The following is a 25,574-nucleotide window of genomic DNA, read 5'->3' on the forward strand; positions in this document are numbered from 1 at the left end:
CTGTCTCGAGAGAAGGTAGCGACGCAAACCAGAAGTTTCTCCGATGATTCTGTACCAAACCATCAAAAATCGAATGTTTGACCTCACTGTGACCTTGACCTTTGACCGATTTTGACCAAAATCTAATCAGCACTAGCCATCACCCTCCTGAATCACGTGGTGTAATTTGACATTGGTAGCTTCTTCTGTTCTTGAGTTATCGTGCCTACAAACAAACAAACACACAAACAAACAGAAACGGAACTGATCAATATACTTATGAAATCTTTAGATTTCGTAAGTAACAAGCAGTCATAGACTGGTACTTACGAAATCGTCAATTTGACCTCTGACCTTGTCTAATAAAAGCTGTCTTTAGAGAAGGTAGCGACGCAAACCAGAAGTTTCTCCGATGATTCTGTACCAAACCATCAAAATCGAATGTTTTGGATGTTTGATCTCACTGTGACCTTGACCTTTGACCGATTTTGACGAAAATCTAATCAGCGCTAACCACCACCATCCTGAATCACGTGGTGTAATTTGACATTAGTAGCTCCTTCCGTTCTCGAGTTATCGTGCCGACAAACAAACAAACAAACACACACAAACAAACAAACAGAAACAGAAGTCATCAATAAACTTACGAAATCTTTGGATTTCATAAGTAACAAACACACAAACAAACAAACAAGCAGTCATAGACTGGTACTTACGAAATCCTCAACTTGACCTCTGACCTTGTCTTATAAAAGCCGTCTCGAGAGAAGGTAGCGACGCAAACCAGAAGTTTCTACGATGATTCTGTACCAAACCATCAAAAATCGAATGTTTTGGATGTTTGACCTCACTGTGACCTTGACCTTTGACCGATTTTGACCAAAATCTAATCAGCGCGAGCCACCACCATTCTGAATCACGTGGTGTAATCTGACATTGGTAGCTTCTTCCGTTCTCGAGTTATCTGTACCAAACCATCAAAGATCCAATATTTGACCTCACTGCGACCTTGACCTTTGACCGATTTTGACCAAAATCTAATCAGCACTAGCCATCACCCTCCTGAATCACGTGGTGTAATTTGACATTGGTAGCTTCTTCCGTTCTCGAGTTATCGTGCCGACAAACAAACAAACAAACAAGCAGTCATAGACTGGTACTTACGAAATCGTCAACTTGACCTCTGACTTTGTCTCATAAAAGCTGTCTCTCGAGAAGGTAGCGACGCAAACCAGAAGTTTCTACGATGATTCTGTACCAAACCATCAAAATCGAATGTTTTGGATGTATGACCTCACTGTGACCTTGACCTTTGACCGATTGTGACCAAAATCTAATCAGCGCTAGCCACCACCCTCCTGAATCACGTGGTGTAATTTGACATTAGTAGCTTCTTCCGTTCCCGAGTTATCATTTTTTGGATGTTTCACCTCACTGTGACCTTGACCTTTGACCGATTTTGACCAAAATCTAATCAGCACTCGCCATCACCCTTCTGAATCACGTGGTGTAATCTGACATTGGTAGCTTCTTCCGTTCTCGAGTTATCTGCACCAAACCATCAAAAATCGAATATTTGACCTCACTGTGACCTTGACCTTTGACCGATTTTGACCAAAATCTAATCAGCACTAGCCATCACCCTCCTGAATTTGGTGGTTTAATTTGACATTGGTAGCTTCTTCCGTTCTCGAGTTATCGTGCCGACAAACAAACAAACAAACAAACAAGCAGTCATAGACTGGTACTTACGAAATCATCAACTTGACCTCTGACCTTGTCTAATAAAAGCTGTCTCTCGAGAAGGTAGCGACGCAAACCAGAAGTTTCTACGATGATTCTGTATCAAACCATCAAAAATCGTAACGTCGACCGAAGCAAAAATCTCCATTTCTCCACGCAATTACACCTTAACGTAACTCAACGACGCGTCTGCTCGAGCGCACTGCATCATGGGACGACCCGTGACGCGTCGAGTGAAATATTTTTTATACAGTCTTAAAACGTCTCCAAAAGATCCGATTTTTACCAGAATTTCGACAACCGAGTTTTAAGCGTCCTAAGCGATCGCAAAAACCGAAGACAAAATTAAAATCTAAGTTAAAACTAACTCGTAACGTCGAGCGAAGCAAAAATCTCCATTTCTCCACACGAATTTACGGAATTATGTTTGACCTCACTGTGACCTTTGACCGATTTTGACCAAAATCTAAACAGCGCTAGCCATCACCCTCCTGAATCACGTGGTGTAATTTGACATTGGTAGCTTATTCCGTTCTCGAGTTATCGTGCCTACAAACAAACAAACAAACAAACAAGCAGTCATAGACTGGTACTTACGAAATCGCCAACTTGACCTCTGACCTTGTCTCATAAAAGCTGTCTCTCGAGAAGGTAGCGATGCAAACCAGAAGTTTCTACGATGATTCTGTACCAAACCATCAAAATCGAATGTTTTGGATGTATGACCTCACTGTGACCTTGACCTTTGACCGATTGTGACCAAAATCTAATCAGCGCTAGCCACCACCCTCCTGAATCACGTGGTGTAATTTGACATTGGTAGCTCCTTCCGTTCCCGAGTTATCATTTTTTGGATGTTTCACCTCACTGTGACCTTGACCTTTGACCAAAATCTAATCAGCGCTAGCCATCACCCTCCTGAATCACGTGGTGTAATCTGACATTGGTAGCTTCTTCCGTTCTCGAGTTATCTGCACCAAACCATCAAAAATCGAATATTTGACCTCACTGTGACCTTGACCTTTGACCGATTTTGACCAAAATCTAATCAGCACTAGCCATCACCCTCCTGAATTAGGTGGTTTAATTTGACATTGGTAGCTTCTTCCGTTCTCGAGTTATCGTGCCGACAAACAAACAAACAAACAAGCAGTCATAGACTGGTACTTACGAAATCGTCAACTTGACCTCTGACCTTGTCTAATAAAAGCTGTCTCTCGAGAAGGTAGCGACGCAAACCAGAAGTTTCTACGATGATTCTGTATCAAACCATCAAAAATCGTAACGTCGACCGAAGCAAAAATCTCCATTTCTCCACGCAATTACACCTTAACGTAACTCAACGACGCGTCTGCTCGAGCGCACTGCATCATGGGACGACCCGTGACGCGTCGAGTGAAATATTTTTTATACAGTCTTAAAACGTCTCCAAAACATCCGATTTTTACCAGAATTTCGACAACCGAGTTTTAAGCGTCCTAAGCGATCGCAAAAACCGAAGACAAAATTAAAATCTAAGTTAAAACGAACTCGTAACGTCGAGCGAAGCAAAAATCTCCATTTCTCCACATGAATTTACGGAATTATGTTTGACCTCACTGTGACCTTGACCTTTGACCGATTTTGACCAAAATCTAATCAGCACGAGCCATCACCCTCCTGAATCACGTGGTGTAATTTGACATTGGTAGCTTCTTCCGTTCTCGAGTTATCGTGCCTACAAACAAACAAACAAGCAGTCATAGACTGGTACTTATGAAATCGCCAACTTGACCTCTGACCTTGTCTTATAAAAGCTGTCTCTTGAGAAGGTAACGACGCAAACCAGAAGTTTCTACGATGATTCTGTACCAAACCATCAAAAATCGAATGTTTTACCTCACTGTGACCTTGACCTTTGACCGATTTTGACCAAAATCTAATCAGTGCTAGCCATCACCCTCCTGAAGCACGTGGTGTAATTTGACATTGGTAGCTTCTTTCGTTCTCGAGTTATCATTTTTTGGATGTTTGACCTCACTGTGACCTTGACCTATGACCGATTTTGACCAAAATCTAATCAGTGCTAGCCATCACTCTCCTGAATCACGTGGTGTAATTTGACATTGGTAGCTTCTTCCGTTCTCGAGTTATCGTGCCTACAAACAAACAAACACACACAAACAAACAGACAAACAGAAGACGGAAGTCATCAAAATACTTACGAAATCTTTAGATTCTTTAGATTAAATCTTTAAATTTGTTCGAGAAAAAAAAAATTTGCACCTTATTTCAAAAAAATTTAGATTTTATTTTTTTGGCATTTCTACATGCGCGTCGATCTCGTTTAGTTTATTCAATCGTGGTTCAGTAGAGTCTGATCCGTTTTGACCTGAATGAATAGGATATCAGGTTCACTTAAGTGACCCAGCAGTATTGGAGGCGGAGGTTTTGCACTCTACCGAGTGCTCCCTCTAGTTTTGTTGCTGATCTGCACAAAATACCCCCAAATGACAAAGTGAAAACATTTTAAAAGAAATTTTTACAAATTCATTAAAAATGAAATGCTGACATGCTATGCACCAGTAAGTGTTCAACACCCTGGATCAATACTTTGTAGAAGCGCCTTTGGCAACGATTACAACTTCGAGTCTTCTTGGGTATGTCTGCATCAGCTTCACAAATCTGGATTTGGGGATTTTCTCCCATTCTTCCTTCCAGATTTGCTCAAACTCTGTCAAGTTGGATGGGGAGCGTTGGTGAACAGCAACCTTCAAGTCTTTTCACAGATTCTCAATGGAATTCAAGTCTGGGCTTTGGCTGGACCCCTCAAGCACTTTCACATTACTGTTCTGAAGCCATTCCAGTGTTGCTTTGGCTGGATGCTTGGGATTATTGTCCTGTTGGAACGTAAATCTTTGCCGCAGTCTCAGGTCTTTTGCACTCTGAAGCAGGTTCTCAATGATTTGCCTGCATTTGGCTCCATTCAGTGTTCCCTCTATCCTTACAAGTCTCCCAGTCCCTGCCAGTGAATTGCATCCCCAGAGCATGATGCTGCCACCACGCTTCACAGTAGGGATGGTATGAGTTTGAGCTGTGCTCGGTTCCCGCCAGACATAGCGCTTTGCATTCAGGCCAGAGTCCAATTTTCGTCTCATCAGACCACAGAATCTTTTCACTCATGCTCTCAGTCTTTCACCTGCCTTTTTGTAAACTCCAGGGGTATCATCATTTTCCTTTTTCTCAGGAGGAGCTTCCGTCTGGGCCACTCTCCCATAAAGTAAGCATAAAGCATAGATTTGTGAAGTCTTAAAAGCCTGGAACACAGGCATCATCCCAACTGACTGTTGTCCCTCTCTGGAAAGGTAAGGATATCGCCAGGGACCGCAACAACTACCGAGGGGTGACGTTGCTCTCAGTGCCGGGCAAGGTCTTTGCTTGGATAATTCTGGATGGGGTTCGCCACCATCTGCTTGAGCACCAGCATCCAGAGCAGTCAGGCTTTACACCAAAGCGGTCAATGATTGACCGTATTCTTGCACTATGGGTCCTCACCCAACGCAGACGTGAGTTTCGGCAGGGGCTGCATGCAGCCGATGTTGATCTCTGTGAAACGTTCGATTCAGTGAATCGGGATTCCCTCTGGAAGATTCTTGTTCTTCGTGGAGTGCCACCGACACTGATCAATCTGATGTCTGAACGATACTCTGGTACTGAGAGTGCTATGAGATATGGTGATACCATCTCTGACTTATTTCCAGTTGTGACTGGACTTTGTCAGTGGTGTGTACTGGTCTCCACACTTTTCAGCACTTGTGTGGACTGGATTCTGGAGAGGATGTGGGAGAGATCAAGCTGCGGTGCATTGTTTGGGAATGTCAAGATCTCTGACCTGGATTTCGCAGATGATGCAGTCGTCTTTGCGGACACTCTGGATATCATTTTGGGGGCCCTCGAGGTGCTGAATGAGGAGTTGAAACCACTGGGATTCCGGGTCAAAACTAATATCCAGGCTTTCAATGACATCTTGGATGCTGCTATCTTGTCTGTACCAGTTTGTGGTGAGGATGTTTAGGTCACAGAGAGATTCACTTACCTTAGCAATGATATTCATGTCTGCTGGCTGTGAGCCAGAGGTTAATAGATGTCTGGGTCAGACCTGGGGAGTCATGGATTCACTGGATGATGGGGTGTGGCGCTGTCGGTACCTGTGCAGAATGATGAATGTCCGAGTTTTCAGGTCCTTGGTGCTTCCAATATTGCTCTCTGGATGTGAGACTTGGACTCTGACCAGGGATCTGTGATGGAGACTTAATTCCTTTGGTACGAGGTCTGTTCGGAGAATGCTCGGCTATCGGTGGTCAGACTCTGTGTCCAACGAGTGGTTGCTGAGAGAGACTCAAATGAGATTTGTTGCCTGCCTAGTCCATGAGCATCAGCTGAGGCTGTATGGACATGTGGCTCGTTTTCCTGACGCTGATCCTACTCATCAGATTCTCTTAGTGAGGGAGTCTCGTGAGTGGAAGCGACCAATGGACCAACCACATGCCTCATGGTTGCAGCAGGTTGATCAGTATTTCAAGGAGATGGGGATGGGTCAGGCATCTGTCTGGGGGATGGCCAGACGGAGGCCCCTGGAGTACCAGTGGAAAGTAGACGCAGCGACGCACTGCTCCGGCGCATGCTCCCATACCTGACCTGACCCGTTGATACCGGTATGTGGGCCATAATAGCGGTAAGCCACAATAGCAGCGTGTCGAGTTAACAATGGTGGTGTTGTTCAGAATTACATCGTCATAATCATGAAAAGATCACAAGGCGTGTCCTGTATCACAGTATTTGTTTGTGGCCATTTGTTAAAAAATTTTTTCTTGCCCATCGACCTGTAAGAAAACCCCACCACAATCCATTTCAGAGAACAGCGATCTTATCATTGTGGATCACACGGTGGTTAATGTATTTGTTTGAAACCAACCGTTTGCCTTCCCTTGTCACCACCAACCTTAGTGCAAGCCTGGAGCTGAACTGAACCTATCTGTCGGTGGAGACTTTTTCTATGATTCTGATTCGGTAGTTTCTCCCATGGCATTGCTCCTGGTGGCCGGAGGTGTGGGGGTGAACCCCCTGGCGTCCATCTTGCTGCACTGTACTGATGTGTGGCGCCTCGGAAACGAACAGAGCCCATCAGTTGTCCACTTGCTCTTCTCAGCCAAGAACACTGGAGAATTGCTTTTTCAGGTATGATAATGAACTCTTCTTATGAAATCGGGCAGGAATCGAAACTGGGAAGGTCAATTCTTTTAGCTGTTATCATGTGGTTGAATCATGAAGGCTCTGAAATGATTCGGTATTATCTTAACAGCACCGATGTCACGCGCTGCACGCAAGGGCCTGATGAATATTCGCACCAGCATCTGTCAGTTTACTGTTATCCACCAAGAAATAATTTCACTGAAAGCAAATTATCAATTTATTCTGATTTTATTCAGATTTGTTTATTTTCCTATTCCAGCATTCCATCAAGAACGTTGATAATATTTTTTTTTCCTTTTGTTGGGGCCATGGTGTTGTCGGTGCCAACAGATGTTCAGGTTTATTTTTGTTGGAGACTTGGTCGAGGCTTGTGGAAGAGCTATAGCAGAATGGAATGGAACAAAATGGAAAGGGGAAACACCAACCGCAGAGTAGAAGTGGGAGTGAGATCAAGAGGAGGGGGAGAAGGACACACGGGGGTGAATGCGCTGCACACAAACTGAATGAAACACAGCAAGAAGAGGAAGGGGAGAGCGGGATGAAACAGAGGAACAACAAACCAACCGACAACTAACAAACGAGGAGGTCAGGGAGAGGAGGGAAAAATCACAAATCGAGCGAAGTTGACGGCGTGCCATCGCAAATCACCACGCTTCCCACCTAAAGTAATTAAAGTTGAAAGATGACAAAGTTCCACCAGGAAAAACCCAATATCACATTTTGAATTCAATTTTTTTCCCCTGTTTTGATCCATGACCATAAGTCCCCAGCACCTGGGGTATGAACTCGGGGTAAAAAAAAAAAACATTACATTTCATGGGTCTCCCAATGTTGATCGCATAAACAAAGTTTCATTGAAAATGTTTGGAAATGTACCTATAATTGCATTTTTGGCATTTGACCTTTTGACCCCACCCCAGGGAATGGGGACAAAACTGATACGGCTCTTGCACCTTCATGCCACGTGGTGATCATAACTACACAACTGTTTTGGAGGAGAGAGTGTGAGACAGACAGACAGAGCCGATTACAGCATCTCCCTGTTTTTTCAAAAAGCATGGGGATAATAACCTGGAAAAGGGAATGTTTGGGAATTGGGGTCATTTTGTGGGTAGAATAGATGTGGATGGGGGATGACCAGAGGCAGTGGTGAACAGCTGTTTTGAAGCCCCGGAGGGAAGAATTGGACAGACCCGACTGGAAAAGGTGGGTCCGCAGGTGAGAGAAAAGAGAAATTAATGAGAGGAGGTGAGCAGTGAACCTGGACTTTGGGTGTTTAACAAGAAGAAGGTTACTGGTAGACCGTCGTGTGCACCCTGTAGAAACCTTGGAGGGTGGAGGGTGAAAAACCAAAAACGAGGCGTTAAATTACAGAGGGGCCACCAACCTGTCTGCAATGTGAAAGTCACATGTTGAGACACTTGGCTTCGTTTCGGGAGATCATAATGATTTTTGAGGGCTTTGCTTTCCATGGCATCAAGAAGGAAAGGTGGGAGGTCTGGGCACCAGCCAAAAGGGGAGAGCAGTACTCCATGACGGTGTGAATGAAGGCCCTGTACGTTGTCAAAAGTTCAGATTGACCAAAGAAAGACCTTGCACAATGGAGGATGCCCAGTCAATGGATGGCTGTGGAGGCCATATTTTGAAAATATGGTCTGTCCAAGAAAGATCATGGCTGATGGTGAGGCCAGCAGCTTGATTGAGTTAGCATCTTCAAGTGGTTTGTTTTGGAAGTAGATGGGCCGGTTTGCCAGACGGTCATTTCGGAGAGACAGGGTGACTGTGTGGGATTTGTCGGGTTGAAAGACATATTCCAAGTGTTGTACCAGCTTCTGATTCTATCAAGATCTGCATTGACGGAAGAATCTGCTACTTGCCTGTCTTAAGGATGAGAAATGATACCGCTATGGGTAGAATCATCAGTAAACAGATTGGCATGGTTTCCAGGGAATCGAAAGACAATTAATGATGTTGAGGAATAAGACCGGGCCCAAGATACTGCCTTCGGGCACTCCAACCTTGACAGAGAGAGAGGAGATTAGAGGAGCTGAACAGGATTTGTATTTTGCCATGTTTATTTTACTTTAACGTGCTGTGTTTTTTAATGCCTTAGTGGAGCACAATTCCTCCACGATCGAAGTTTGAGAGGATAAACGTTCGATGGACTCTGGTGTGCTGCAGTATGCACGTTTTGGGTTTTTAGCTCACATGGACTTTAGTCCGGTGAGCTTATGAGATTGGGCAGTGTCCGTCCGTGAGTGAGTGAGTGAGTCAGTCCATCCACACTTGTCATTATCGCTTGAACCAATAACATGATTTTGATGAAACTTGGCCAGAAGCTTCATATCTTCATAATCTGACACCTAATGAAGGGTAATTGACTGCATCAAAATCTGTGTTATTTAAATTGGTCTACGGGGAATGGAGGAAGGTTGACCTCCCCCCCAAATAGGTATTTACTCGCTTCTCCAAAATACATACACAATTTCAATGAAACTTCACCACAACCTTCATTATCCATGATGTTCTAAAGTTTGTGCATGGCATAAAAAAAAAAAAAAAAATCGGGGTCTACGGGGGTTTGCGTGACTGTTGTTCCTGATCCAGGTGAGCTTCAGGATGCGCAGTCCTAAATTCTTGGTGCTGATGAGTTGTTGTTTTTTTTACCTTTTTCTTTCAAATCAAAATAAGATAAATTAAAAAAGCAAAACTGAGAAAAGAAGGGTAATGGAATTGAAAAGAAGAGAAGAGATCATGGAGGGTAAGGCAGCGTGGAGCGACGAGGTTGAGAATATGGAGAGGTTGGATGGAAGACATTGCAGTTCACGAGGTGGAGGTGGAAAACTCTGCCATTTTGGGAAAGGAAAAGATTGGTGGCTCCTTGCGGAAAAAAACCCCCAAAAAACAATGAAATGAAGTTTGATTGATAGCGATTAAACTGTGCGGATCGTATTGCCTGTATTTTTTTGGCTTATTGTGTCTAAAGATCATAGAGGGCTGGGACACATTATGGGTCTAGGATGAGGAGATGAGGAGATAGGAATGTACTTTCATGTGAATAAGAAGCACATTCAGAGACTATTGACAAATCAATATAAGTATGTGGGATCTGAACACGATGAGCAAATTGCTCAGACACGAACAAACTGCAAACCACTCAAAAATGTTCTGCAGTGTACAGCAGATTGAAAATTTCGAAAGGCAATAATATGTATTTGTTGTGAATTCAAATGAACTATGATGTCACCGTTAATAACGAAAGCAGTTTGATTGCTTTGACAAAACTTTTTGAGTTTTTTTTTTTCCTCTCTCTTTGCAGAGGCTTTTGCTATCACTCATGAAAGAATTTCCAGAAAAGCTTTATTGTCAGTTCTACGTCACCCAACAGGACAGGCCTATTCCTGAAGATTTGAAGCCGCACGTAACAGGTACATGAAGCCAAGCTATTCAAGTGTGTAACATTTTGTTTGCAATCCGTGAAAGACAGAACTGCCCACTGCAAGAAAGCAGTGTGCCAGCTGCTACACCACTAGCCTCAGTGTCAGCTCCGAAACCTTATTGTTTTATTTATTATTTTTAGCAGTGCCAGCTGACCCCTTCGAAGGGAATCGATCCATGGACGTATTTCTGGCTCACCGGTCTTCATCTCCGTTAAGAGATGCATTACAAAGGTTTTTTTTTAAAAAAAAGTCAAACATTATGCCAAAGCAAAGTTAGGGTTAGTACTTCAGGCCCAAGATCAAAAAAATTACATGGTAAAACTAACATACATACACGTTAGCCTGTAGGCCAAGGCTCATGGTCATACCAAAACACCTACACCCGAGGCAACAGGGCCAGAATGCATGGTAATACCATAAAAGAAAACCACTCTTCTGGTTGAAGAAAAGGTAAGATAATAAAAAAGGTGACGGCAATCATGAATTGCACATGCACCACAGCCCAAAGGCTGAAGTACCTGGTTGATCAAACACACACAGACTAGTCCACAGGCCAGAATGGATTCCCCTCACGAGTTAAACTCGTAGCTGTACCGTGTGGTCTTAAAATGTAGACTAATACCTCTTATTTGGAATGGTGGACTGTGAACTCTTGTGTCACACCGGTATATGCTGCAAGGCTCCTGAACAATAGCGTGTGCCTGCCACGCATTCCCACAATTTAGGCATCCATCGAACAGTTTAGGCATCCATTAAATACTAGGGGCAAGTCACAGCTACACGATGAAGACTGATGCCGATCTTTGTGGTGAGTTGTGTTACATGCTGGCTGTTCCTTTTCCTCATTCTTATTATGATTGTCAATCTAATTCACATTTCTCCACACTTTCCATGACAAACAATACTCATGAAATTGCTAAGTTCAACGCCACATAGCCACAATAATTGTATCGTCAATAATTTCACTCAATCGAAGGAAAACATCACAGTAAATACAGAAATTCTCTCATTTTCACATATGTATAATGTTACGGTCGCCGAATTCGGACCAGTGTCCCAATCATAATCCTGCTGAACCAATGTTATGGTAGACAGCCAGGTGGTATGGTACATACTTGGGAGCCTCATTGGTGTGCATTGCTGTCTGCGCTTTCGCTGATGATTCGCCAATCAGTGATGAAACCGGTCCGGTAGCTGAGGGGGTGTGCAGCATTGGGATTGTCACGTGTGTACTATGTGTGAATGTCTTCATAGTTGTTGAGGAACTATGGGAAGGGTTTGAAACAGCGTAGCGCTTACCTTGTGTAGGTCTACTTGGGTTGCTTTGCGCAGCTTCTTCGGCTAGAGGAGTGTGGGAGGAGGAGGAGGAGATTGTGACCATACTCTGTGCAGAGCGTTGGTGCTGCTTAAGCAGTCTCCTTGGCTATTGGGCACAATCCTGGATGGATCACCACTCCGACAGAGGATACCAGCATGCTGGCACTCATTTTGCTGACCTCGGAAGGATGACAGGCTGAGTTAACCACACCTGGTATGAATTCAACAGCTGAGCGGGATTTGAACTCAGGATCCGAGGATCTAAAGCCCACCACCCTAACCATATATATATATATATATATATATATATATATATATATATATATATATATATATATATATATATATATATATATATATATATATATATATATATATTGTTGTGGTTGACGAAATTCACAAACCACCATTCAGGTCCCTTAGGTGAGATATCTCGATAAGTATATGTGTAGTTAGGCCCAAACCCGTTGTCTAGAGGGAATAAATGTCATTCAGTCGGGCTGCGACTCTTCAGGATAGCCGTTTTTCTTTTACTATCTTTATTTTGGACCAGTCGCCATTACTACCACCACCAACCACGTCTCAACAGCCATCACACAACAACCACCAACCACAACGCCGCTTCACAACAACCACCAACCACAACGCCGCTTCGCAACAACAACCACCAACCACAACGCCGCTTCACAACAACCACCAACCACAACGCCGCTTCACAACAACCACCAACCACAACGCCGCTTCACAACAACAGCCACGACCTTTACCGTCACAACTCGCCACAATCGCATCCCCACCATTCTCGCGCCACTTGTGGGCACCGATACTGGACTCGTGCAGGGCGCGCACCGAGCAGCGTGTTCAGAAACATCACAGACTTTCCGAGAAAAACGGATCAAAAACGACTCACGCCCACTTCTGTTCCGTCCTATCGGCGAGCTGGGGCGAATTGGCCCCGCCTCCAGGGCGTTGGAGTGAGGACGCTATATGCAAATTCATGGATCAAAAAGCATTCACGCCCACTTTTCCTCGGTCCAATGGGGAGCCAGTTAGAGAGGTGAAGGGTCGGAGGCAGAGGGTCAAAGGTGAAGGAGCGAAGCCACGGGGCTTATGTAAACGGCTGCGTTCGTCAGTAAAGTGAAGTTGAGAGTGGTGCGTTGGAACGAGTTGTCGGTGGAGCTGGGAAGAAGAGTCAGAGTTCGGAGGGGAGAAGTCAAGAGCGAAGAGTTGGGACGAGCCAAGAGAGGAGACGGAGAGGGCGATTAGACGGAGCTGTGGAGAGGTGGCGGCAGCGAAGGCGGACGAGGGGGTGCTCGCGTCGGTGCTGGGAGATGCAGAGGGAGAGGCCAGCAACGCGACCGAGGTCAAGGAGGAGACGCTCGTCGCGGGACCCGAGACAGGGTGATATCCGCCATCCCCCGAGCATCAACAACCCCCTCCTGTTTCCCCCCGCGCTGAGATAGTGCGACAAAGGGGGCCCCTTTCCCACCCCCTACCAGACACTGTCCGCGAGGCCCGCGGAGTTGAGGCACCACCGCCACTTCGCGTCTCATCATCAGACGGGTAGGCCCGACCCGGTCTCGGCCCCAGGCCCGCCTCATCCTTGAGGGTGGTTCTTTTTCTTTTGTTTTGGGTGCATGTGTTGTCGGCGCCGTCTGTGAAGTAAAATTGTATAAGTGTTGCCGTGTGCTCGGTAGTCGGATAGATCTGCATTGTTGCATTTGCTTTTTGTGTAATGTTGCATTGTCTTCTTCTTTAACATGTGCTTTTGGTGGAATTGTATATGTGTGCTTTCCGTTCATCGCGAAATAAATGTGCTTCATGTTGAACTGTTTTCCCGCTTCGCTTCGTCTTTTCTTTCATTGAATCTCCATCTTGCTTCACGTAAATGGTTGGTCGTGGGCTAAAACGCCCGATAATTAATCGAACCGTCGAGGCCGACGAATAACACCGCTCGGTTATCCCGATAGTACGGAACGGGTCGCTTAAAGTGGCCCGTGTCCGAAGTCGACCTGCGGCGAGGTGCGATCGCCCGGTCTACCCTCCGTGTGGGTACTTAGGTAGGTCAAATTTGGCGAGCAACCCTATCCCACGCGGGGGCCGATTGGCACGATCGTGGTGAGACCGAAAGGTCCACCCGTGACTAGTTCCCGGCGTTAGTCCGAGAGGGTCACGACTGGATTGTCCGTCCGGTGGGCGACGTGCCGCGATTCGAGTTACGTGGCCGTCCGCACGCCGGCGGGCGCGAATCTGCAACACTGGTGTCAGGTCGTGCGATATAAACTTATCGCCCTCCTCGCGGCACTGGTATCGGAGAACGGGAAAACGGGCTCTCCTGTCTCCGGCTAAATTCACGGGAATCGGTCCAGGGGTGAGAGGAGCGACCCCCGATTCCCTCCAAATTACGAGCGATTCAAATCGTATTCAAAAAACCCTTTAAGAGAAGCAAGATGGCGTCTCAAGGCGAGCGGGAGCCGGGGGTATTAGAAATGGATGTAGAATGTGTAGAATCCATGGCTCAGGATGAAATCCCCGTGCAGGAAATGTTGGTTGTACAGGAAAACGAACTCCCCCAACTGAGCCCAGAGCCCGAAAAAGGTGCGGCGGCGGCCGCGGTGTATGACACCTCCCCTCCCCCCCTCCGCTAAAACCCCCCGATCTTTGCCGAAACGGCTCACCCAAGCGCACCCGACATGGCCCAGCTATTCGCCATGCTGGCGGCAATGACAGCGAGGATGGATGCGAATACACAAAAGATGGATGCGAATACACAAAAGATGGATGCGAATACACAAAAGATGGATGCGAATACACAAAAGATGGATGCGAATACACAAAAGATGGATGCGAATACACAACAAATAAACGAAAAGATGGATACAAATACAAATGAAATGAAAAACGAAATGAAAGGAATGAACAAGCAAATGAAGGAAGAAACGAAAAAGCTGCGGGGTGAGACGCAGAACATGGGCCGATGCCTGCAGGCGGGCATGAAGGCCGTGACCAGGGAGATAAAAATGGCGACTCCACGTGTGGGAGAGAACGAGCTGGAAGGGGGTGCAACGGCTGACAGGCCCGTGGTGGAGGCGGGTGAAAAAATAATTCGGGGGGCGTGTTGGGCGAGGGTCGTGACGATGACCGAAAGGGAAAAATTAAACGGGGAGACCAAAACGTGTGAGACGAGACACGAGGTGACGACAAAGGAAATAAAAATAGTTGAGACAAGGGAGGTAAAGGGTGAAGAGGTGACTGAGTTGGCAGAGACACGGGAGATGGGAACGATAGAGGGAAGACTGCACGATGAAGACGGGGTAAGTGACGCACACACACACACGGAGGTAGTGGAGGACAATGGGGGTGAGCTGGTGGACTGGGTGGAGGCCCGGTGCGAGCAGCTGGATGGCCTCCTCCAGGAACGAGGGGAGGGAGTATGCCCCCTTGAGGCGAGTCACGACCAGGTGAGTTCGGTCGTGCTTTGCGAGGTTGAGGGGAGGAGTGCTGTGGACAGGTGCACGGAGAGCTTGGGGGGTATAGAGGCCCCGGAGACCCTTGTGGGGACACGAATCCCCAGTGTAGTTGTCCCTGTGTGTGTGGTGCAAGGTGTGAGTGCGTCCCCATGTGTGGAAGCGACCCCGTGTGTGAGTGGTGTGGTGGCGATTGTCCCAGAGTACGTGCTTCCCAGCACGCCGTGTGTAAAAGGGGCACGGCAAGTGGAAGAGGCACGGTGTATGAGTGAGGCACCACGAGTGAGTGAAAGGCCGCGAGTGCGTGGAGCCACGTGTGCGAGGGAGGTAGCATGCGTGAGTGAACGGCCGAGTGCGAGGGAGACCGAGTGTGTGAGAGAGCGGTATGTAAGGGAGATGTCGGTCGGCATGTGTGAACATGCAGCCGCGTCTCCCGGTGTGAGTTTAATGGTGTGGAGTGTTAGCGTCGTAACACGCGGGAGTGCGTGTGTTGAATGGCGACGACGACGGCGACAGAAGAAAGAAAGCCGAGTAGCGGCTGTAGTTGTTTCGGGGACCGTGCCGGGTTCACCCAGCAGTGAGCACGAGGTCCGTGCTGTGCAACGCACGAGGCCCCCACGTGCTCGCTTGCGAGGGTGAAGTCCCGGTCCGGAAACGCACGCGGTGGATTTGCCGATCCCGCGGACGGACAAAGTTTAGGCAGGATTACGGATTTGGACCAGACGGGTTCTCCACGCGATCGTGTGTGTTAAGCTCCAACGGACAAAGCACATGTGTTCGCGTGGGGAACCCCTCGAGACGTGGGGCTTGTGTTTTTTTTTATGCGCACGGTGACGCCATGGCTGCACGTGGGGTTGGAATCCGGCAGGAGGGGTATCCCTGCCGGATGGTACCGTCCAAGGAGGGACGAGGAACACGTGCAGCTGCATGACGTCACGAGCAGGTGCAAGGTGCGCGAGCTCTGAGTTGCCGCGCTGGTGCTGCGCAATTAAAAAAAAAAAGAAAAAAAAAGAACAGCAAGCCTCACTTTCGGGTGCACAGGATTCCTGGGCAAGGGGTGGAAGACCCCCTTGACTAGGGCACAGGATGGAAACTAGTTAGGGGGAAGGGTTAGCTTAGCTAGACCGACTTCATGGGGCAGGGGTAAGTCCTCATGGAGTCCGTGGAATGGATTAGTTAGAGGGATTGTAGCGAGATTTAGGTTGGGAAACTGATTAATGGGTTTATTTGGAGACAGTGACAGACTTGTGAATGTGTAGAGTTGACGTAGTTTAGCTACGCAGGTTAAAAGGAACGTGCTGTAGTTTAAGGGACGACGTGGGAGCACGAGTTAGTTAGGGGATGTAGTGAGGAGGATGGCAGAGTTCAGCGGTGTGTGTGTTGAAGAGTTGGTGAGTTGTGAGGTGAGTACTTGTTGAGTGAGTGAGGCCAGCGGGTCTGTGTGAGTGGAGCGAATGGGGAATGCATGGTGCGATGAGTGATTGGGGGGAGGAGTGACTCCCGCCCAAGGGACCCCGGGGTCAGTGTAGAGTGAGTTAGCTGGGTTAGTCAAATTTACAAAATGGAAGTCGTTTTGTTGTTGGTGGGAGTGTAGGTTCGAAACCCGTTTGGAGGGGTGCAGGAGCCCTGTTGACGGGCTGGGAGCGTGGCTGCGAAAGGTGAGTATCGCTGAGTGGGTACCCCGGGCACCAGGCTCGTCGGCCGTGGTAGGCCAAGGGCCCATGGGGGGCCGGGATAGCGTCGTGGGCACGGGTGCGCCTGCTTGGTGCGGGGGCCCGGGGCGCCATTAGCCACGTGGGCAGTGTTGTGGGCACGGGTGACCCTCGGAAAGGGGCCTGGGAAGCCAGCCTGCCACGTGTGCGTTTCAGGGGAGGTGCCATGGGGGGCACTCCCCGGTGTTTAGGGAGCTGGTAGGCTCGGAGGCAGTGTAGTGCCCGGGGGTGACATAGCGGGAGATTCGGCAGAGGGTCGTGCCTGCCAAAGGGAGCCACGTGTCCCAGCCATGAGACCGTGTGAGGGCACGGAGAGAAAATTGGGGGGCGAGGCCCGAAATTGTGAGGACACCAACACAGGCGACGGGAATCTGGGTTGTTAGAACCAATAGTTTAAGCGAGAGGCGCTTGTTGAAAGCCCCGGGGTAGTTTAACAGTTAAATGGATAGGGTAGATTAGGAGATGTACCCCTCCGCACCATCCATCCCCTCGCTGTCGTTGTGGGCCGCTGGACCCACTTTGGTTATAGATCGCTGAACTCTGGGGAGGCCATTCTGAGGCTTCGTTGGGCCTCGACAAAGGACGCTAGCTCTCCCTTATTCCCCTCCGGGAAGGGAACGTAGGGGTTGGGAGTAGGCTAGGTGACAGGATAGGTTAGCCGAACAAGGACGATAAAGGGGGTTAGGGGACGATTTATAGTGGGGAAGTAAAAATAAAAAAAATAAAAAAATAAGTTGGGGCTAAATTGGGGTTTGACAAATTAAGGGAGTGGGTATGTGCAGTGACAGGCAAAGGCGATAGGTTGGGAGGGAGACAGGTAGGTAGGTCCGAGCCCGCCTTCCAAGTGGCCAGCACCACCGCACTCCGTCCACCAACCTCCACGGAACGGCAAAGGCTGGCCAACTTCATCGGCAGCTGTTGTTTTGCTGCGAGGCCTGTGCCAGCTGGATCGTCTGCAGCTGCTGTGCTGCAAGGCCTGTGCCGGCCCACTTCATCTGCCGGCTGGCTGTCTTTCTTCAAGGCCTGTGCCGGCCAGTTCATCTGCCGGCTGTGTTTGCCTGCAGCGGCCTTCTTCTGCGGGCTGTGTTTGCCTGCTGCCTTTGCCATGCCATGCCCACTGCCCCTGTTCACCAGCCCAGTTCAATTTTTGCTTTGCCCCCCCTGTTCATTTCCATGTGCGCCAGGATCTGCAAGGCAACAGTTTGCAAGCTGCGAGAACTGCCCCGTTGGCAGCTACAACACGGGCCTGCAGTGTCGGCCCGTGCACCGTGTGTACGTGCATCCTTTCATCCATCCATTCGTTGTGTTCATTGCGTGTGCCACTTGAGCTGGCACGGAGACTACGTTTGTGCAGCCCATGCACCGTTGTGGTTCACTGCGTTCAGTTAAAAAGGGAAGGCCTTGGACTGCGTGTGAGCAGCCGGCCACGTTCCCCGTCACCTGCATTGTTTTGAGCCAGAGACTGCATGCGAGCAGCCTGGCTCCCTGCTAACTGTTTTCTTTTTGCAGAGTTCAGTGATCCTGGGCCATGGTTTAGTGTAAAATTTGTAAGTTAAGGTTAAGATGTACTGTAAATATGAGTGCGCCCCCGGCATGTTTGTCTTAGCGCCGGCAATTTTATTTAAGTCGTCCGTGTGAGTGAGTTTGTTTAGGTAGTTACGCAGCCCTCAGGTTATTTATTTTGGGGACATGAATACCATGAATGTCGCACTCAGGGATCCGTAGGTAAAATGTACTTGGGGAAAACTACACATGATGGCACACGGAAATTTGACGACTCGGGACGAGTCTGTAAAAAGGGGAGGGGGTAGTGTTGTGGTTGACGAAATTCACAAACCACCATTCAGGTCCCTTAGGTGAGGTATCTCGGTAAGTATATGTGTAGTTAGGCCCAAACCCGTTGTCTAGAGGGAATAAATGTCATTCATGCGGGCTGCGACTCTTCAGGATAGCCGTTTTTCTTTTACTATCTTTATTTTGGACCAGCCGCCATTATTACCACCACCAACCACGTCTCAACAGCCATCAACAACAACCACCAACCACAACGCCGCTTCACAACAACAACCACCAACAACGCTGCTTCACAACAACAACCACCAACCACAACACCGCTTCACAACCACCAACCACAACGCCGCTTCACAACAACAACCACCAACCACAACGCCGCTTCACCACAACCGCCACGACCTTTACCGTCACAACTCGCCACCATCGCATCACCGTCATCTCGCGCCACTCGTGGGCACCGATGCTGGACTCGTGCGGGGCGCGCACCGAGCAGCGTGTTCAAAAACATCACGGACTTTCCGCAGAAAAATGGATCAAAAACGACTCACGCCCACTTTTGTTCCGTCCAATCGGTGAGCGAGGGGCGATTTGGCCCCGCCTCCAGGGCGTTGGAGGGCGGTCGCTATATGCAAATTCATGGATCAAAAGCATTCACGCCCACTTTTCCTCGGGCCAATGGGGAGCCAGCAAGAGAGGTGAAGGGTCGGAGGCAGAGGGTCAAGGGTAAAAGAGCGAAGCCACGGGACTTATAAAAACGACTGCGTTCGTCAGAAGAGGGCAGTTCGCAGTTGGCAGTTCGCAGTTGGGAGTTCGCGGAGCCAGTGAAGAGTTGGGACGAGTCAACAGTCGGAGTGAAGAGGACGGAGCTGTGGAGAGGCGGCGGCGGCGAAGGCGGTTGAGGGGGTGCTCGCGTCGGATTCGGGGAACTGCGGAGGTAGAGGCCGGCGGCGCGACCGAGGTCGTGGTGGAGACGCTCGTCGCGGGACCCGAGATTTTGTGAAATCCTCCTTTCCCCGAGCATCAGCAACCCCCTCCTGTTTCCCCCCGCGCTGAGATAGTGCGACAAAAGGGGGCCCCCTTCCCACCCCCTACCAGACACTGTCCGCGAGGCCCGTGGAGTTGAGGCACCACCGCCACTTCGCGTCTCATCATCAGACGGGTAGGCCCGACACGGTCTCGGCCCCAGGCCCGCCTACCCCCTCATCCTGGAGGGTGGTTCTCTTTTCTTTTGCTTTGGGAATATGTGTTGTCGGCGCCGTCTGTGAAGTAAAATTGTATGTGTTGCCGAGTGCCCGGTAGTCGGATAGATCTGCATTGTTGCATTTGCTTTTTGTCTTCTTCTTTTACATGTGCTTTTGGTGGAATTGTATATGTGTGCTTTCCGTTCATCGCGAAATAAATGTGCTTATTGTTGAACTGTTTTCCCGCTTCGCTTCGTCATTTCTTTCATTGAATCCCCATCTTGCTTCACGTAAAGGGTTGGTCGTGGGCTAAGACGCCCGATAATTAATTGAACCGTCGAGGCCGACGAATAACACCGCTCGGTTATCCCGATAGTACGGAACGGGTCGCTTAAAGTGGCCCGTGTCCGAAGTCGACCTGCGGCGAGGTGCGATCGCCCGGTCTACCCTCCGTGTGGGTACTTAGGTAGGTCGAATTTGGCGAGCAACCCCATCCCACGCGGGGGCCGATTGGCTCGATCGCGGTGAGACCGAAAGGTCCACCCGTGACTGGTTCCCGGCGTTAGTCCGAGAGGGTCACGACTGGATTGTCCGTCCGGTGGGCGACGTGCCGCGATTCGAGTTACGTGGCCGTCAGCACGCCGGCGGGCGCGAATCCGCAACAATATATATATATATATATATATATATATATATATATATATATATATATATATATATATATATATATATATATATATATATATACATATATATATATATATATCTATATATATACATATATATACATATATATATATATAGTTGCGGTTCTGGAAATCGCATGTCTCCAAGGCAATGGCACCCATCATACAGTGATCCCCAGACAGTTATTTCATTAATATACATGCAGTTAGACCTTCCCCTCATGTCTAATGGGTCAACGGGACGAAGTGCGTTGCGTGGGTCTTATAGCAATGCCTAATTATATCCCTATCTCCATTCCAACTCTTTCCTCTTATTCATGACATAAACCAAGTTGGCAGACACCCGTACATTTACAGCAGAGGAGAGGCTGGCTGCAGTGGTGTGGTACCATGGGAGGAGAAACACAAACAAGACGATGAGACAGGTGCAAGAATACTGTGTCTCAGGGGATAATGGAATCATACATTAAACCACGATAACAGACAAGCGTGCAGCCCAGCGATAACCTCCACCCACTGAACAGGACACGCACGGTATGCCCTTTCATTCAAATCTGCATCTAATACTTATATCTATCTTCTTTTCAACCCTGATTTATATCCAATCCTTTCCTTCAATCCATGACACAGATCGGGGTCGGCACCACGCTCAGGCGGCCGCCTGTGAGGATCACCACTGTGTGCTAACCACATGCACGATAATAGACACGTGCACAGCCCTGTGATAAATAACCATATGCACGATAACAGACGCACGTAGCCCCGTGATAAATAACCACAACACTGTACGGGATGTGCGTAGCGGCTGCCTGTGAAGATCACCGCATTGTGCTTACCACATGCATGATAACAGACACGCACACAGCCCTATGATAATTACTATCGCACTGTATGGGACACGCATGGCGCACATCTTTATTCGGGTCTGCACGCTGATTTACAACGGTGTCGCACCGTCGACCTTCGCTCACCACCTCGGCCACCAATATCTCCCGCAACCGGGCAGAGGCGTGCTGTACGGCCCGGGCTGCTTGGGCCGCGTGGTACGCAAATGGAACAAGCACGCTGACCAGCGCCAACCGCGGAGCGCCGGGGGTGCCCAAACGGGCATGTGGGACTGACACGACCCTAGGCCAGTCGCCGGAATGCGGTGCGGTGTTCGGAGCAAGACAATTCCACAGATCAGCGGTCTCGCCGGATGTACAAATGAGACCACTTCCGGCCGTAGGGGCCAGGCAGCGTGGGGCCAGGGTCCAACAGCTCACAATTTCGGGTGACGACGCATCGCTTCGGGTCGTCACTCCACCCTACACCATGGGGCTTCGAAAAGGCATATCGGGAAGCCGTTCACCTCTCGCCTTGCTTCGCTAGCTGGGATCTCGACATTCGCCTGCTGCTCCGCCTGACTCCACCTGCTTCCTCCGCCTTACTTGTCTGCTTGGTCCACCCATTCTATCCACCTTCTCGTCTGCTGGCTCCACCTTCCACCCACCTATTCTTTGGACCAGTGCACACGCTGTGCCCGGACAGTAACCAAGCAGGAGACAATGTGCTGACTCTCGAACTGGGATCGCTCAGCGGAGCGTCCTCCAAAGTGTACTGGGTAGCACGGTTGGCCGGCCGTGCAAGGTATTGCGAGACCCTTAGCTCTCATCTCCCCTTTTTCTGATTAACTCCTTTTCATGTGCGTGTGTGTGTGTGTGTGTGTGTGTGTGTGTGTGTGTGTGTGTGTGTGATGGTGCTTGTCCTTGGCCCAAGTTAAGAGTGTAGAAGAAATATATCAGAACAAGTCTGCTCTGTGTCCGCTTTGGTAAGTTGCTTGCTTTCTTTTTGTCATACCACTGAATTCCTTACTATCCCTGCTTGCATACAATAATAAATCCATTCATTGTGCCACATATTTTTCCTCGCCTGTTCATAAATGCTTGTGTAGAAATGTTCCCAGCTCGTTTTTGTCTTTTCTTTCATTGATCCAGCATGGTCCGTATCCTAGCCAGGACTTTATCTCCCAACGATCCGTTCTACGAGCCGGTACATTCCTTGGCAGTGTCGCTCGGCTGCATCTGGCACGATAAGGTGACCCGGTTCGGACAAGGCGTACCGAGGGTGTGTTCCCCGGTAATTAGGTCACATGATTATTTAGGTAACCGGTTAAACCTGAGACAGAGGACCCTCAGTCACGTGGATGAGTTATTGGTGTTCATGGTCGATTAGCAACCCGCCGCGTCACGGCGTTATCCATGTGCGACGGCCTGCAATTCCGGATTGTCTGGTGGGAACCCGAGATAGCTTCCCCCCTCGTCACCTTCTCGCCCTGACCCCGGGCTGTAACAATATATATATATATATATATATATATATATATATATATATATATATATATATATATATATATATATATATATATATATATATATATATATATATATATATATATATATATATAATATTGATGTATGTGTATTGTACTGTACTCACATTCTGCAAGGAGACAAATAGGTCAATTAAATGAAGAACGGGTGAGCAGTATTAGCTCTATTTATGTGTAGCGCAAGTTCCACCCCTCTCCTGGCTGAGGGAGTGAGGCTCCACTGGGAGACTTTTGTTTCTGGATATTTTGGCCTACGGACAGCTTTGTAATGTTTCTCTAGAATTGTGACTGAGTTGCATCAGTATGGGAAAAAAAATGTCAATTTTCTAGCCCACTGAAAAAGTATTAAACATCTATATCATTGAGTCAGTGAGTGCTTCGAATGAGCTTTAAATATTTGATGATTATGATGATGATACACCATGCTCTGTACAGTGTCAGTTCTGCTGAAGCAGTTTCATTGGTTTAGGGTTACAACCCCAGATGTGTCATCATTCTGACGCAGGGTACTCGACTGGAGACGTGATTGGGCCTTATGATATTTCTATAATGACTGCAATTGGCATTGCACACGGTACATGTTTGGGAGCTTCGGTGCTATGAGTTTGTCTACACTGTCGACTCACTAATTAGTGATGAAACCTGTCCGGCAGCTGATGGGGGCACATAGCATTGGGATTCTCATGTATGTGCTGCTTGTGAATGTCTGCAGCTGTAGAGGAACCCGGTAGGGTGTGAAACAGCGAAATGCTTACCTTATGTAGCTTTATTTGGTTGTTTTGACCGGAAGAGCAGGGGGTTATGATATTGATATATATATATATATATATATATATATATATATATATATATATATATACACATACATAAATAAAATGTTGGGGTATCTCAACATTCTGAATATCTCATTTACGTCAGTTTTTTAATTGCCGTACACAAATACACACACACACACACACACACACACACACACACACACACACACACACACACACACACACACACACACACACACACACACACACACACACACACACACACACACACACACACACACACACACACACACGCGTCCCCATGTGTACGAGTGCATGAAAAAAATCATCAGAAATGTGAACTTATTACGATACAGTAAATAAAAATGAATTGCAATTTATGGAAAGGTTTTTATTTTATTTTATTTTTTTCGCTGTCTTGACAGTGGGCCGCATTCCAGCAGCGACGTTATCGGTATTAGGCCACAAGGCCGAGCGGGCCTTCGTGTGCGGCCCTCCGGACATGATCGACTATACCGCTTCAGTGCTGCACGCCAGCGGCCTTCCTCCAGCCTTCATCGCATTTGAAAAGTGGTTCCTGCATTAGGTTTCTTTTGATCATGCTAAAATGTGTTCCACAGCAAATTAAATGAAAGCTTATGCAGCCTAAAGCTGGGGTTGCACTTGGTTATCTTTTTTTGTTTGTTTTATCTTGGGCCGTGTCTGTGAGCATGACCGTTCATTAGTAGAGGCTATAGGCCTGACTTTTTAGAGGTGAGGGCCTTTTGACTTTGAAGGTGAGGGCCTTCAGGCTTGTGCGTGCTTGCTTCGATAATGGTTTTGTGTTCGTTCCATGTGCATCCCAAGGGGTCCAGGACCAGAACACGGGATGGGTTTGGGGAAGGGGGAGAGTTTATTTATGCGTGATGCTCGATTACAGTTTGAAACACTCTTCAGAAGCAATGAAAAAGTGAAAGGGAGGAATGACAAGCAAGCACTGCGAATGCATTAATTACTTATTTTGGACCAAAAAAGGGACACGACTGTTAAAAATGAAGAAGTGTGACCACGGACTTCTAGTAAACAGACTTGGTGTGGGAATGGACACATCTGTGGATTATTGTACAGGGCGGCCATCTTTATGGGCAAGTGTAACCCCAGCTTCACTCGTTTTTCTTTTGGATCGAGACGAATAAAAAACAAACAAACAAAAAAAACCCACAAAATGGCAAGTGCTGTGGATTTGATCGTTTTTGATATGTTGATTTTGCAGCTGTGACGGTTACAAGTGTGTTCGTGCACGTATAACATTTTATCGTCACATGATCCTTTGAACGGCCATTCATTGGCCCTAACTAGCCACGTAAACTCTGAGGAGGTTAAAGATTTAATGATACCGCAATGTGATTGTTTTATTATTACTATTATTATTATTATTATTATTATTTTTTGCAGCATTGCATACAAGTGGATGTACTTGTTTGGAGCATTGTCTCGAACTGTAACACCACAGGTTGGTTGTACTGCAGCGAATGCTTGTGGTAACTTGTGGATGAAGTTTTTTTTTTTTTTTTTTCTATTGAGACCATCAGTTTTAAGACATTCTCATGAAGCCATTTTGATCTGTGATGTGTCATTGAATCTGATAAAATGGCTCCGATTTTTTTTTCTTTCTTCAACTCGTTGAATGAAGACGGAACGATTTCCGCTGGGTTTCCATGGAGTACGTTAGGATTCATTGTTTTCCACCATTTTCCATTCTCCTCAAAGAGCTCAGATAAGTGAGTGATTATAAAGTCATTAAAATTACTCTGACTTGCTTGGTAGATATATATTTTTGGTTTGTTTTTGTTCTTGCATCGTGGTTTGGTGTCTTGCTTTTTCCACAATTTTGGTT

The 25,574-nt window shown here is 47.6% G+C and overlaps 1 protein-coding gene across 1 annotated transcript in view; it reads left to right on the forward strand.

Annotated features, from left to right (window-relative positions):
• The window catches only part of OXNAD1 (oxidoreductase NAD binding domain containing 1), a 53,352-nt gene extending 27,843 nt beyond the window's left edge, over window positions 1-25,509 (forward strand). Inside the window, exons 5-7 of the mRNA XM_085876720.1 lie at window positions 6,709-6,939; window positions 10,274-10,382; window positions 24,124-25,509. Of these exons, the coding sequence (XP_085732846.1) occupies window positions 6,709-6,939; window positions 10,274-10,382; window positions 24,124-24,284 (501 nt within the window). The 3' untranslated portion in view covers window positions 24,285-25,509. The remainder of the gene's footprint in view (window positions 1-6,708; window positions 6,940-10,273; window positions 10,383-24,123) is intronic.
• The last annotated feature ends 65 nt before the right edge of the window (window positions 25,510-25,574 follow it).

Source organism: Eptatretus burgeri, chromosome 4 (assembly GCF_056783735.1).
Source record: "Eptatretus burgeri isolate ZD-2024b chromosome 4, Ebu_testis_v1, whole genome shotgun sequence".
Lineage (NCBI taxonomy): Eukaryota > Metazoa > Chordata > Myxini > Myxiniformes > Myxinidae > Eptatretus > Eptatretus burgeri.